The sequence below is a fragment of the Heptranchias perlo genome, chromosome 15 (genome assembly GCF_035084215.1).
Source record: "Heptranchias perlo isolate sHepPer1 chromosome 15, sHepPer1.hap1, whole genome shotgun sequence".
In the NCBI taxonomy this organism is placed as follows: Eukaryota; Metazoa; Chordata; class Chondrichthyes; order Hexanchiformes; family Hexanchidae; genus Heptranchias; species Heptranchias perlo.
In genome coordinates, this window is record NC_090339.1 from 46,789,505 (window position 1) to 46,805,990 (window position 16,486).

At 40.9% G+C, this 16,486-nt stretch overlaps 1 protein-coding gene across 1 annotated transcript in view; it reads left to right on the top strand.

The window, feature by feature from the left end:
• The first annotated feature begins 318 nt into the window (after positions 1-318).
• The window catches only part of LOC137332748 (neuronal migration protein doublecortin-like), a 129,844-nt gene continuing 113,676 nt past the window's right edge, over positions 319-16,486 (top strand). The window contains exons 1-3 of the mRNA XM_067996685.1: positions 319-371; positions 4,901-5,311; positions 12,179-12,522. Coding sequence (XP_067852786.1) covers positions 4,939-5,311; positions 12,179-12,522 — 717 coding nt within the window. The 5' untranslated portion in view covers positions 319-371; positions 4,901-4,938. The remainder of the gene's footprint in view (positions 372-4,900; positions 5,312-12,178; positions 12,523-16,486) is intronic.

A 16,486-nucleotide genomic window follows, 5' to 3' on the forward strand; every position in this document is an offset into this window, starting at 1 on the left:
CAGGGGCCATCATTCACCAGCTGGGTTATCTGCACCTCGTTTTGCTTAATATTATACAGTATCACGATACAACAATTAACCCAATTTACCAGCTGGTAGAATTAAGTCTATTTTGTGTACCGTTACGATTTTTAAAATATATATAAGCTTTTAATTTTCGTTCAATCGACCCGTGCGTTGCGCTGACACAGGAATCTCTTGGAGCACCCGGGCTGTTTTGGTGGAAGACTAATTCGACTCGCACTAGGACCCAAGGAATCAAACACTTCCACCGTGGTGGGTCTGGCCAGCCCGAGCGCAGACAACAAAAGCAGACTTGGATTGTCTCTTTCTCTCTGCATCCACACCCTGTCCACACAGCACAAAATTTGGTGAGTTGCTTCTTTCCTTTAATAAAAGACAGAGGAAAAGCCGCAATCTATATCTATCTGTATAGAAATATACATGTACTATTGTTGTAGCACTTTTATCGAGCTCGGGTTTGACATTCTGCAGTAAGATATTGACGCGATGTGAATTGAGAAAATTGGGAGGTGATTTATTTCGGTGTCCCTGTAACTGATATATGGAGACGATAAGATTTCTCAAATTCTGTTGTGCAGTTCGTGTTCATTCCCAGATGCCTGGTATTTTCTCACCTCCTAAATAGTCATTCCATAGCATTTTACAGGATTAACGGATAAGGGTTACGTTTCCCATTCAGCCAATTATAAATACATATTGCAGACTCGCAGTAATAGACAATAGTACCTTCCCGTCAACTATATCGCTACATTTTGTATTTTTTTTTAATTGAACAAGAAAGTGTATCTAAACGTACACGCACTCCCCTCTCTTTAAATGACCGTAAAATATTTTTTCTTTGACTATGCGATGTTTAGTAACTCGCAGCAATGAATTCCCTTTGTTAAGATGCCTTTGACAGTAACTGTTAAGACGTCTTTTTATGATTCATTTATCGCGCCTTTGTTAACAAGTGTTTAATACGATCATTCCATGTAGTGTGTTTATTTGCCTTTTCTTTACATAGCAGTTTATGAATAATACATTTTATTTGTACACCGTTATACCAGATACTCTGTACATAGCTAGGGGAAGCCCCTCCCAGAAATTGTTACCTTAAGACACGGGGTCAGGATGAATCCGAGGTTTGCAGTTGTCGCTGAGATAAAACGATGGCTGTCCTGATTTTTTTTTAAAGAATTATGTTTTAGTCTTTGGTCAGTTTTGAGGATCATTTGTCGTTCTGCAGGGTTGGAGCTGGAATTAACGCATTTCTGTTTTTGAGGTTTTTTTTAACGAAGAAAGGATGTCACGTTGGGGAATGGGACGCTTTGCTACCTCCCTCATGCAGTGTCACCCGCAACACTCCCAGGTTTGGTGTAGCACAGATCAGCTCATCGACACTGCCCCACCAATTCTGCTCCATCACCAACCACGGAACAGCACCTCTACTGCACCAACGTGACATTTCCATTTCCCATAACAGCTAATCTCAAGGCAAATCTGAAAGATCCATTAGTACCAAATGATATGTTGGGGATTTTAGTGGTAACCAGGAGCTGGGTAGGACTCACCAAACTCATTTCACTTCTGATCCTGCCTTGATGTCGCAGAGGAAGATTTTCTACCCATGGGTGTGATTTGGTCTTGAAGCCATGGCCCACAACACAGAATGAAAGCATGGCTTTGGAACAAGAAAGTCTACATTAAAAGCCTTTGCCTCAATATTAACCCCCTCACGATGGGCGGGAGAGGGTCGAGGAGGGGTTAAAAATGAAAAAGCGGGGAACATGACTCCAACCCGCCATGTACGCGCCCATTGCCGTTTTTTGGTGTCCGAGTGTCCCACCATGGATAGGCGGGATGCTTCATTAACATTTTTAAATTGGGCTCTCACATTGCAATTAGGAGCCCAATTTAAATTTTAGAGATGCCACACAGGGTTCCCGGGCATCGGGAAACCCGGCAGTGAAAGGGAGGCGGGAGCCGCTGGCTCCACATGGTTAATGCCTTTTACAGCATTCCCCGTGGGCCAGGAGGAGCGGGAGTGCTCCCCCCAGCCCCTCAAGAAAGCTTTCGGCCTCCCCTCTGCCGATCGAGGCCTCTGTCTCCCCCAGGCGCGATCGCCGACCTCGCCCCTCCTCCAGCCCTGATGGCCTCTCTCTCCCTCCAGCTGATCCCACCCCCAATCCCCAGTTGCCGGGCGGGAATTGGAAGAAAAAAATGATAATGAGATCTTGCCGCTAAGATTGGAAGGACCTCCGGGTCCCCGGCCTGGCCAGTTTCGACCTCCCCCACACCCTCTCCGCCTCCCCGTAAATATCAGGGCCTATGTATTTGTTCTGACCATAATTTGAGAGATTTTGTAGTTTTCTGAATCATTCACTGTGGGTTACATTAGCAATGTACAGAAATAATGTGATTGGTTGATTTTAGTTGTTTGATGGATCATTTAAAAACTTTAATTTTACTCCTCTGGAAGCTCAGCCAAGTATGGATATAAGCCATACAAACCAAGAAGGTCCAAATTCAATCTCTGATCTGTGTTGCTTTTTGATTTCAGTCACAGCAGCAATTAGGTGAAGCAATTAACCTCAATATTCCCAATCTAACAAAAAAGGTTCCACTCTTGCTTGACATCCTTTGATGTCTGTTGAAAAGTGTATGTTGGGTGAGTGGAGGATCAGGTTTGTTGTGCTATCTTATTAATTTATTAGCCTGTCCACACTCACTCTTTAGGCTCACATGAAGAATGACCATTTGGATGAGGTATTGAAGGATGTTTGGTACCAGTGAAACCCAAGCTTTAATCTGTGCCGTTAGGATAGGAGAAACAAATTGAAAATGTTAATTTGAGATGGCATCCACCATCTCCTGATGTAAGCAAATTGTTATCAAGTCCCAATCAATGCCTGGTGCATTCAGTACTGTAACTGGTCCTGTTAAATCTAAGTTTGGTTAAAGGAACATTATTGCATCTGAGGAGTGGAAGATTCCAAAAGGAGCCAGGGGCATTTCCATCACAATGATATCACATGCAAGTGATGCAATCCTGTCTTCACAACATGAATAGTGTTATTATGTTGTATGTTGAACAAACTTTTGGAAAAATGTAATATTCCTGTAAGTGGATTTAAAAAAAATCTTTCCTGACCTATTAGATACATACAAGATAATTTATTGTATTCTGGAGTCATTTATTACATATGCATGCAGGGATTGAAATTCACAGTAGGTAAGTAGTACCTGAGCTATCAAGGTAGTACTAAGTCTAGTACATTAGCTACCAAAATACTAGATTGATTTATTCTTTTTTTTCCCCTAAACTTATTTTTGTAAGTCTCAACTTGGCTCAGTGGTAGCACGCTCACCTCTGAGTCACAAGGTTGTGACTTCAGGACCTGAGCAGATAATCTAGGCTAACACTTCAATCCAGTACTGAGGGATTGCTGCATTGTTGGAGGTACTATCATTTGGACGAGATGTTAAACTAAGGCTCTTGTCTGTCTGTTCAGGTGGATGTAAAAGACTCTATAGCACTATGCAAAGAAGAGTAGGGAGTTCTCCTGGTGACCTGGTCAATATTCTTCTGTCAACCATCATTACCAAAAACAGATTAACTGGTCATTCACATCATTTGCTGTTTGCGGGGCCATTCAGATTGGCTGCCGTGTTTGCCTACAAAGCACAGTGACTGGACTTCAAAAGTAATTAATTGGTTGTATAGTGCCTTGAAATGTATCTATGACCTTGGGACTATATAATAAATGGAAGTCCATTCATTCTTAAACTGAGATTTCTGTAATGCTCCAATTTCACAAAATTGTATTTACATGAGGGCAAATTACTTTTATGAGGAAAAATGCTTTTAAGGGAGAATATAGGGTAGAGGTAAACACTGGGAATTGAGAGTGTGTATCTTGGGTTAAATGTTAACTGATTTCTACCCTTTCAAATCATTAATGATATTGTACTTAAAGAATTCTGTTTGCTGCTCTGTATCTAGCTATTTCAGAAGTGTGAGTACAAAGGACGAAGAGGATTGTGTTGGAGTTTTATGCTGGTTAGCATTGGTGGGAATACAGTTGGTGTGCTTGTGGTCTGTTTACTGACCAACTGTGGGTTGTTTTAATTCCCTTGGGGTCTGAAACTGGCATCACTACAATGAAAGATCTAGTCCTATAACAAATTCATTTTTTTGTGATTTAATCTACATGGTGAAAATATGACGCAAAAGAATTTTCCTATTTAGCCTAAGACCAGCCATTAACTGTTTGAATTAATCAGTGGCCTTTTATCATTCAATGATGTTCTACAGGCTAAAACAAAAGAAGACTTTTTAAATTGGTACATTTAATAAAATTAAAGGACTTTTAAAATTTCATTAAATATGAACTCTTACAGATGATTAGTAATGTGGCTCATTACCAACCTATTTCTTGAATGTAACATTTCCATTTCTAACACCAGCCTCCTGTGGTCTTCGAGTGAGATTGCCAATTTCTTTTGTGTGCAAGGAACACATAAGGCTTATAGATTTCCATGTAATCTCAGGAAGGAGAAAACCGTGGGACATCATAGAATCATAGAAATTTACGGCACAGAAGGAGGCCATTCGGCCCATTGTGTCTGTGCCAGCTGAAAAAGAGCTATCCAGCCTAATCCCATTTTTCAGCTCTTGGTCCATAGCTTTGTAGGTCATGGTGTAGGAATAAAGTTGGTGCCAATATTCCTGGCCTGACAATCAATGGATGCTCCCAGTGGATGGAAAACCTCCAGTGTTGTGAACCAAATACTGAAGGAGTGTTTTGTGCATTAGGTTATTTAGAGGCCAGGGGTTTTCAAGATTTTCACAAACCCTTGCTGTGTGTGAGCTTGAACCTTATGTCTGTTACAGGTTTGTTTAATCTTCAATTCTGACCAATTAACCGAAGCATGTTCCAAGACAACGAGCTGGATTTCGGCCATTTTGACGAAAGGGACAAGACACGTTACTCAAAGGGTTCAAGGATGAATGGTTTACCCAGCCCCACACACAGTGCTCACTGCAGTTTCTACCGCACCCGAACCTTGCAGGCCCTTACCACTGAGAAGAAAGCCAAGAAGGTCCGCTTCTATCGCAATGGGGACCGGTACTTCAAGGGCATCGTGTATGCAGTGTCTTCAGACCGCTTCCGTTCCTTTGACGCTCTGCTGGCAGACCTGACCCGAACCCTGTCTGATAATGTGAACCTGCCACAGGGAGTTCGCATTATCTTTTCCATCGATGGGATTGGGAAGATTACCAGTCTTGATGAACTGGAGGAAGGTTAGTACCTGATCACTGTAAAGTAGGAGCAGAGCTCATCTCCCCATGCTTCCTTCTTGCAGTACTTCAGTTTTGTTCTCTTTAGCTACTTAAGGTGAATATTACTGGATAACTGAGCTTTCTATACCCTGCAGCAATGCAATCTATAAGTAGGTGTATTGAGAGTTGGTCATATGATCTAATTTTGTTTAAATTTGCCTAATTTAAATACATATATTTAAGCACAAAAATCTAACTGACTGATTGAATGACTTGAATTTAAAATGGAGGATCCTCATAGCTTGGTTAAGCTGTAACCAGCTATAATGCTTCTTTGTAATGTCTGGAAATTTGACTATTCTTTTCAAACCCAGTCTTGATAACCATTCCCATCCCTGACCCCACCCTTTCTCTGTACCAGTGCCGAAATTCCTTGTGAAGTGCCAAAAATGGCATTGGGTTGCAGATTTTTGTTTGTTATAAATGGCCACTTTTGTATAGATTAGAGATATTGTTATGTAAGTATTTATACATGATGGATTTTGATTAGCAAGTTCGATTTTCTGTTACAGGGAGTATAATATGCATTATTATTCTAATGATGATGTGGTTATCCATATTATTCACTGGCAGAGACAACTCTATGCCACTTATTCTAGTAACACAATTTCAATCTCGGTAGCTGTGACACCAATTTAATAGAAATCGTAAGCAACAAGTTCCAAGGTCAGTCATAGCAATGAGCCAGTCTCCTTAGTGGATCTATCACATCTGTCATCGTACAAGGTGGCAGGAAAAATAGTCAGGGTGGTTGAATTGTGAAGCCGTTGTCCATTTCGAAGATGGTGGGCTCGGGACAGGCTTTTTAATTTGCTTTTATTTTCTTCCAAGTAACATGGGGTGGAATTGTGCATTTTAAAAAAAATTGCTAGTGGTAGAGTTTCTAAAGAGCAATCCTTGACATTTTGGGAACGGGTAGAGGGTCTAAAAGGGGGACAGGTCAGTGTTAGAAGCAGCCCGTCGGCCAATTTCTTACCGTTGCTTTTTGTTTCCACTATCGACAGGGCCAGAGTTGACCTGCACTAGTGGGAATTGCTTCCTTGGCTGCCTCGTGCCTGTTACATGGGAATAGAATCCTGCTATCAGCAGGGTATGACCCCAGCATTGCATCATTTACTTGTTTGGGGGACAAACTGCCACTGCACACCAGCAGCAGCTGTGAAATAATTCATTTCAACATGCAACTGTGCCCAGCACATTCCACACTATAAGGAACTGTGTTAGCAGAAATATTAATAGCTCTTCTGGTTAAAACTAGTTAGTTAAAACTCTGGGTTTTGATAGTTCCAGTTATACAAAGAAGGGCTTCCTGAGTGTAGCAATTTGTGACAGAGGGAGACAACAGGTTTTACTGAGTAATTGTGTTATAGTTGTGCCTTTTAATTAAGACTAAAAACTGGAAACCTACCATTTCATACTCTCAAAAAGCTCAGTGGGGTCAGCCTAGAGAGTGTGCAGAATCTCCCTGAAATTGAACTTACCATTGGGCAATAAAGCCACTCTTTCTGTCTCATTTTATTTGGAACTCCTGAATCAATTCCTCAATGTAACAAAACATTGCCCGTTTTACTGTGTTTGTGTGTGCGTGGTCATGTGTGCGAGCGAGTGGGAGAACTAAAAGTGAGTATAGGTGAGTTGATCATTTGTAATACAAGTAGCAAACACCAATACTGACAGACTAACAGATAAATTCAGCCAATATTGATCGGACACTATTTGGCATCTCAGTATTCACACAGTAATCTCTTTATCAAATCAAGTCATGTGAGTTAATAACCCCTCTATTAAGATGTGTGGGTTACTGGTACTCTCGCATTCATAAAATTATCCTAACCATTGTGTGCCATTTGGTGTTGATTTTGGCTTCATATAACATTCGATAATTGACTGAAGTTCACAATAAAGGCATGGTTAACAAAAGTTACAGCCAGTGCAGAGACACAGGCAGTGAATCATGTTGTGACCGCTGCATCCCATGATGTCACAAATTTTATTACATTTGGCATGCTGTATAGGGAGTACTGGCCTGAAGCCCAAACACCACTTATTTGCCATGTCTCTGAAAATATCTTTTTTGGTACTATTTTTGAACTGGACAAATGTGTATGCTAGTTTCACATAGATAAGAAATCAAAAGTATAAACAGGATATGAATTTCCCTACAGCACAGTGTAAGAAGTGTCTATTATTAGCTCATTATCCAGCAATCTCAGGTTAGCAGGTTAGGATCTATGTGCAATACCAGTAAGGTATTTTATGTGCACACACCAATCACCACCACCATGAAACAACTGGATATGAACTCTCTCACAAATCTATCACTCTCTCATCAAGACAGCCCTTAAATGCATCTTCTGGTATGAGAAAGGTAGCGTATAATGGTTTGGCAGGCTGCCCTGCACTCCTGACCAAAGAGGATATTGTGACTGTAAGAAGGAGAGAAATTATGGAAAATTAGTGAACTATCTGTTTCTATTCATCTTTAGAGCAGAAATTGAGAGCAAAATGTGGGTGGAGCTGATAGCTTTGTAAGCAACTATTTAATAGCATCTGTGCAAAGCTGTTTGGCCTCCATTCTGCATTCACTTGTTGGCTTTCATTCTGCATTTGCTTATTTATATGACAGCCAACCAATTTGTTAATGATCTCATTATGAATTTATTTTCTTTGGAGACATGATTAATTTTATAGGCTTTGTTCTGCATTTAATACTGGAAGCTACAAGTAACCAGACTCAAGAGTCTGAAAAGGCCTGCCTTTTCATTGGGGAACTTCCCTCGCTTGCAGTACATTTTTACATTAGTTTGCATCCGTTAAACAAGATTGATGCTTATTCACATTTCATGCAGCAGCTAACAAGATTACTCTCAGCCATCAATTAAGGCTAGGAAATAAATACAGTACTCGAAGTGGTACATTTAAAATACCTTTGGTTCTGCTCCCCTAATTGGTCAGTGGATAAGTGCTCCAGTCGATGTGGGTTTGAGGCATACAGACCAGGAGGTTCCCACTTTTGATCCCTCCACTGTGCTGAATTAGCTGGGCTCAGCTGGTGTGGCAGTAAGGGCACTACAGTTAGTCACAGTGCCCTAGGGAGGAGAAAAAGATCAGCCAGGGTTCCCATTCCTCAGGTCTATCCGTTGACCTGTGGTGGAATGTGCACATGTGTGAATGTTGGATGAGGACAGGATTGGACTTGGCTGTAACGCTCTCTATGATTGACTAGCCTGCCAACACTAATTATCCTGGTTCAAACATGAGTAAGATACTAGTGGGCAGCCAGCCCCTGTAGAACTGTACTCCAGCATGAGTCAGCATCTCCGGGTGGGGGGGGGGGGGGAATTGCAATAAAGACCTCATAGAGTAACTGCGAATGTCATAGTATGTTAGTAACCATGGAGTTCAACAGGCCAACACATGAAAGCTCTGCAAAGTGTTTCATCCAAGGATATCAAACACCAGGTAATTTAAATTTCTTGCAGCTCCTTTTGCTGGCATCAGCTATTTAAATTGTTGCCTCCTATATTGTATAAATCCAGATTCGGACTTTGCTCTACTCCTTTTCTTTTTCTTTGTGTGTGTAAATTACTAACAAAAAACACATGGAACTGATGGAATCCAGCAAGAACTAGCCACCCTATTTAAAAATGGAATTGGTCATGTAATAAATGAGCATATACTTCAAAGCGGAACATGTAGGCACTAGATCATTCTGCACTCTGAAAAGGTTTATCAGTAGACACATCAGAACAGTCAAAAGGGTTAGTTGAGTAAGTGATATGTCCCAATGGTCATTTGGTCAGCAATATAATCACTTTACAGACATGACTATTTCACAACGTGCATATGTATTTTATAAATAACAGTTTGAGTTATTTCTTTTTTTACCCCCCCCATTAATTTTATACTTGTTGCCTTGCACGGCCTCTCGTCAATTTCACCTCCTTCAGCCAGGAGAAATAGGCAATCAAGGCCTCAGGACTCTCCGTTACTGTTGCCATTGCCTGTGCCATTAAAGCTATTGCAGCTGATAGCTCAGGATGGACAGTGTGCAGTACAAACTACCCTTTCTCTTGCTCTTCCCTGAAGTTTTCTGTTGTCATTGAAACAATGGGGCTCATTCCATCCCAAATACAGTGGGATCACACTATTATGCGCCCCTCACTTTACAATAAGCATTTTCCCACAGCTCCCTGATAGCTCAGTGGGTGTGTGCATTGTAGAACTACGCCATGTAGACCAGGAATGTCCCAGATTCAATCATGATCTTCCGTGTTAGCTGATCTCGGCTGGGGTGATGGTAAGGCTCCTGCAATTGGCCTCAGTGCCTCTAGAGCAAGGAAGAGGAGAAAAAACAGATGGAATTCCTACTTATGACTGCTGTCTGCTAATGACTGGAAATTGCATAGATGTAGGCATAGGATAAGAACACAATTGGATTTGGCTGTGATACCTTCTAAAGTCTAATGGTCCCTGGGTACTCATACATAGGTTCACAGATGAGCAATGAACACTTGGCTGAGATACTAGATGGTGGCTGGTCCCTGTGGAACTTTAACCGAGCACGAGATTGGGGGGGGGGGGAATAAACAGTAGTCCCGGGCCCATAGACAAGCATGAGTGTAGCTTTCAAGGACTCAGCCATTGTGGTTCTCTGTCTGCCGCCCGCACCCCCCCCACCATTCCCCCCCGAGCAACCCCATGAAGATGTGCACTTTTTATCTATTTGCCACCTTTTCTCGATGGCCAGTCAAGGCTGCTAATGCGTTATATGTGAAATCGGTGATGGGGAACTGCAACAGGCTATATGACCACTTTATTGCTGGTGATACAAATAAAATAATTTAGGCAAAAAAGTATTTAATTTTGACAAGAATTTGCACAATAGTCAACTAATGCAGTGAACTTATGCATTAAATAGATCTGTTCTTTTGTATTTCTACTGTATTGTGGGGATGTAGTGTCATTAAATGAGTCTGCTGTAGCCACCGCCAAAAGCGCGATATGGTCTTAAATCAGTTGTTATTAATTAATTGAATGAAAATAGGCACAAATGAGATTTCAGTTCAGAACTCAGCTCTTAAGTATGGGGTTACATAAGGCTTTCTTCAAAGTCCCAACTGGGATCAGAAGCAAAAAGAAAAGCAATTAAGTACCTAACACAGAGGGATGTGCACACTGAGGTCACTCGTCAAATGGCCCGTTGCTTTATTAATCTCTACAACACTGAAAAGTAACTTAGTTTAGACTAATTGGTGCTTGGAATTTCCAGCCCTGGTGAGAATACATAGATTCCACATACATGTTGCTGATTATAGATTGTATGGCTGTCTTCTCCCATGTTACATGTTACCTGGCATACATGCCAAAACAGCGATGTTTGAGAAAACTAACATTGCAAGGAAACACATCCATTCATATGTGTTGTAAAGAACCTGACCCAGCTAAATAATAGTAAATTCTGACTTTTTTTATTCATTCATGGGTTGTGGGCATCGCTGGCAAGGCCAGCATTTATTGCCCATCCCTAATTGCCCTTGAGAAGGTGATGGTGAACCATCGTCTTGAATCACTGAAGTCCGTGTGGTGAAGGTTCTCCCACAGTGCTGTTAGGTGGAGAGTTCCAGGATTTTGACCCAACGACGATGAAGGAACGGCAACATGTTTCCAAGTCGGAATGGTGTGTGGCTTGGAGGGGAACCTGCAGGTGGTGTTGTTCCCATGTGCCTGCTGCCCTTGTCCTTTCTAGGTGATAGACGTCGAAGGTTTTGGAGATGCTGTCAAAGAAGCCTTGGCGAGTTGCTCGCCACGTGGAATCGGTGATGGGGAACTGCAACAGACTATATGACCATTTCATTGTTGATGATACAAATAAAAGAATTTAGGCAAAAAAGTATTTAATTTTGATAAGAATTTGCACAATAGTCATCTAATGCAGTGAACTTATGCATTAAATAGATCTGTTCTTTTGTATTTCTACTGTATTGTGGGGATGTAGTGTCATTAAATGGGTCTGCTGCAGCCCCCGCCAAAGGTCTTAAATCAATTGTTATTAATTAATTGAATGAAAATAGGCACAAATGAGATTTCAGTTCAGAACTCAGTGCTTAAGTATGGGGTTACAGAGGCTTCCTTCAAAGTTCCAACTGGGATCAGAAGCAAAAAGAAAAGCTGTGACTGGTCATAGACCCCATATTCAAGGGAAGTTCAACACTTTTTTTAAAAAAGCATTAACTCACTACTTTGGGTTGATCTGACGCTATGCTTTGGAAAAGGAAGGTTTAATCAAGAAGTGTTCCATTTTTGTAACAGTTTAACAAATCAAACTATAATTACCATGTTACTCTAATAGTGGCACATTCAACACATTGCCAGTTGCAACTCCCTGGTCTCTGCTGCTGTTGCTAACCATTTTCAATCACATCCTGAGTCAGCTTCTCTATGTTGTCCTTACAATAAATATTAACCTTTTACCATACAAGAATGTCTCATTCTCTACCCTCTCCACCCAACTTTAACAGAAAACAATTCCTATTTCATATATTTCTGGAGATGGAAATTTAGGGCAATTGAATGCTGTGGCCTTTTGACCAATTATGCAAAGTGGCCTGTGGTAGTATTTAGCTGATTCATTCAGTGTGTATTGCCAACTTTGATGGCCATTTATATGCAGCCATGCTGATTGTTAGGCCTTCATTAATACAGACCCAGTCATTTCAAGTATTTTGCTAAAACTAAATCAGTCAGTGTAAAAAAAATTTAACGCATTTTTCCTGTGTTTATTTCAGTGACAAATTTTACCTTGCACTTTCTTTTCTTTCTGTTTAGGGGAGAGTTATGTTTGCTCATCACATGACATCTTCAAAAAGGTGGATTACACCAAGAATGTGAATCCCAATTGGTCTGTGAACGTCAAAGCCTCTGGTACCCAGAAAGTACCACAGTCCCTGGCCAGTGCCAAGCACATGACTGAGGTCAAAGAAACCAAGGACTTTGTCCGCCCTAAACTAGTGACTGTTATACGGAGTGGAGTCAAGCCACGGAAAGCAGTGCGAGTTCTGCTCAACAAGAAAACGGCACACTCCTTTGAGCAAGTTCTTACTGACATCACTGAGGCCATCAAGCTGGAGACAGGGGTAGTGAAGAAGCTATACACCTTGGATGGCAAACAGGTGAGTCTTGCTGATCCATCAGTGATCAACCAATACGAGGTGAGCTATAAAGTCCGTGTGTGTGCAGAACTGGAGAACCTGAGGCTAAGCTGGTCAATTGGTGGATGAAACCTGGCCTTTATTTAATTGACTGACTTATTCTCAATTTTCCACTGCAGAACATATGCAGGTATGTTCTCGTTATTCCATCAGACCATTTCATGTTTTTAAAAGTCTTGTAGCACTGGTCATATAAATCAGGGCATTCTGAAAGCTGATGCTTCTTACTACAGATTGGTGATTGAGTGAACACCTTCAAAGTCCTACATAGATTAAGGTATCCAACATTGTGCATGGGAAATAATGTAGTATATGTTTCAAGAGTATGAATCAGCCTCCATTTATTTGAAATAACATTATGGTCACCAGCATCAATTGATTGCATGGGAATGTGCAGTGAGGCTCTTGAGGATATCCTTATGAATGGTGTTGTGGGATCTTCAAGAGAGTTTGAAATAGTGATGAGTTAATCTGAATGCCTGACTGTACCTCTTAGTCTCTTAAAGGTCCAAGGTGGGGCAGATAGTTAAAAATGTGCACCATTTTATATAAGAAGGTTCAGTTGAGATGGTGTGAAACATTAAGCGGCAGTGTGTACTGGGGGCAGAGACACAGTTGAATAACTCCAAAAAATATGTAGCACTTGAGAGAATGTGCAGGACTGTCCACAGGAGTGACCGGATACAACAAGCACATGAGCGTAAAGAAATTGACCATCAACGGAGAAGATAATGCTACAGGTGAGGACCATCTCTGATGACTACTTATCTTTGCTGCACATTCTTGGTCTTACATTTAATTGAAAAACTGTTTATTTAGTGTGGATATCAACCCTTGCTTCAGTTTCTCGCACATTTCTCTAGGCCCTGCATCAACTGTGCCTAAAAGCATGGGCGGTAGACCTGCTTCCAGTCTCTGTCAAATGCTGCTAGTCACTAGGAGATGTGTGAGAAGGATCTGGTGATAACGCAGCCTCCCTCTGATAAACTATTGCACGTACACACTTTTTAAATCTCAACTATTGTTCACATATGTCTGGGGATAATTTATGTTAACAGTTGTGATTAAACTGCAGTCATCCCAAACAGACAAGGCTGATTGTTTCTATTTTATATCAAACAAACACTACTAACTGACATTACTAAGATGTACTGTACATTACCACATTCCCGAATATAGAATCACGGTGAGTGGAGCCCATTCAGCTTTGTCCTTGACTCTACATTCAGAGTTTATATTGGGATGTGTGGGATAATTGACAACACTTGAGGCTATTTCAAGATAACAAGTATAATAAGAAGGGACTATGGGTTTCATAGTGGAGTTGGTTATCACATATTGCTGTCCTCGTATAACCAAGGGCCCTTTGTAGCAGCTGGAAATCTGCATTTGGTACAAAAATTGTTTTTATTTTTTGCTAATCAATTTGAGGGTAAACAGTCTCCATATTTTTCACCCTGGGTCATATACCAACTTTGGTTGAAGACCTGCTCTCAGGCTTTCACGGGTATTGTTCCGACTTCACTGTTAGGTTTGTAGAAGCAGACCGGGGATGACTCTTCTGAGTTTTCCTTCCCTCCCTATGAGGCTAATCACCTCCCCATAGGAACGTGGCTGAAATGGGGACCACACGCCATGGAGAAAACCAAGCTGCATCTGCCATGTGTATTTGCTCCAGTCAAAAATTGCCACCTGATTTTGAAGACTAGTTAAATAGCCAGACTGGCAGTGCCATTTCCTGCCAAACAGACAGTATGATCGTAACGACCATGAGCAACAGGAAAACTGAGAAGTTCTTCAATTATAAACCAGGTATGGCACTTCCTTTTCTTCCGCATGTCATTGGTGTCTCTTCAATTAACACACAAACCTAGACCAGATTATTACAAAATGGCCACTTCTGAGAAACTACAGGTCTTTATCATTCAGGGCTCGTTTTACAGTAAGTTGATTCTGTAGAGGATACTTGAGAGAAAACATTTTCACGTTTTTGTGAATCGCAGATGAACATCAGAAGAGGATCTCCTGCAACTCCAATACCTTGTATAAAATGACAGATTAAAGGAAGGTACCATTTTTACTGCTATTCATGCTCTTTCACAAAATAACATGCATAGATATTGGGGAAAGGAGGCCCCAAGGAGTTGTTGTATCTAAATTGGTATCAGCTAATTTAGGAAGAAATTCATTGCTGTCACAACACAGGCATGATAGCTGCCATCCATCCAAGTCTAGGACTGTATTACAAAGTGAAAAGTACATTGAGTTACATTGAGTCTATAGCACAGAAACAGGTCATTCGGCTCAACTGGTCTGTGCCAGTGCTTATGTTCCACATGAGCCTCCTCCCTCCTTACTTCATCTACCCCTATCAGCATACCCTTCTATTCCTTTCTCCTTTGTGTGCTTATCTAGCTTCCCCTTAAATGCATCTATGCTATTTGCCTCAACTATTTGTGGTAGTGAGTTCCACATTCTTACCACTCTTTAGTTAAAGAAGTATCTCCTGAATTCCCTATTGGATTTATTAGTGACTATCTTATATTGATGACTTCTAGCTTTGGACTCCCCCACAAGTGGAAACATTTTCTGTACGTCTACCCTGTATGAACTTTTTTCCTGTCCCAACAGTAGATTCAACAATTGAAGCCCTCACCATTCAGGCAGAATAAACAATGCCTGAAACAGCTCAGATAATCAATGGAATTCAAAGTGGGTTGTAGAAGATGTCATTGTATTACGGTGCCTTATTTCTCACTTGTATGCATGAAATTTGAGGATACTTACGTAGAAATATAGCACCATCATTGCACACACCTATAACATTTCATTTTGACACAAAGTAGTTTTTTTGCACAAATTATATAAAATTCCTGCTTGGCAGCGGGGGAGGGGTTCCCACAGAGCACGCTGGGTCTCTGAAATCATTGCCAGACTTTCTCACTTACAATTGCAATCCTGCAGGGCTATTTAAATCACCCCTACTCGGTTTCCACTAAGTCTCCTCTAGTGGGTTGAATTGCAGAAGTTATGCAAGTCCACCTATATATATTCTAGAAAGATCTTTGCTGTTTTGAGTAGCACATAGATGATGGGTAAGTGGAGGACATACTTTTAATATCTCATGTGGGACCTTCTATTATTGCTAGAAGGAATCGTTACATGGGACAGGAAAAAAGTTCAAATGCTTCTTGTTTCTGTTTATACCATTCACATATACACACTCTTCTAATCTAGTTTCCACACTTGTGTATACGTCATTCCCTATATTTAGAGGACATAAAAACTGTTTGAAGTGCAATTTATGCACCTGATTTTATGGTAAACACATCACAAAGTTATTAAAATAGGCTTGCCGTCAAGGGCTGATTGGGAGTGCTAACCTCCTATAGATTTGTTGTGTCACACATTTTGTGTGTTTATGCATCATTATCTAGAATGGTGTGTTTAAAGAGAGCGAATAGGAGGTTTAGATTGCACAATTAAAATGCTCACACCTTTGTCTGTTTTTGTTCCATACCCACCAGTCATGACACAGTGCATGGAACAATGTTGTAGAACAAATTCTGTCTCCACAGTGGCATCTCCTATGTTATCGGATCATAGAGGTAAATGATCTTGCTGTTAGGGCGGAGAGAATGTGGATGAACTGAAACCGTTCCTGTAAAATAAAAATATTTCCCTATGGTGGAACGTAAGGATACAAATGCATGCTGGAGCTTTTTCCTTCTCCCACACATTTGTGGGATGTCCCAATTGCTCATTGTCTCCAACTCTAAAGATTAAAATATTAATCATTTTTACTTTACTATCACTGTTGGGTTAACTACAATCGGAGCAGTTTGGTTAAATGTTCTGTGGTTTTATAACACTACTAGGAGCACTTTCACAGGTCTGCTCAATAATGTAGTAACTGCTTTAATGG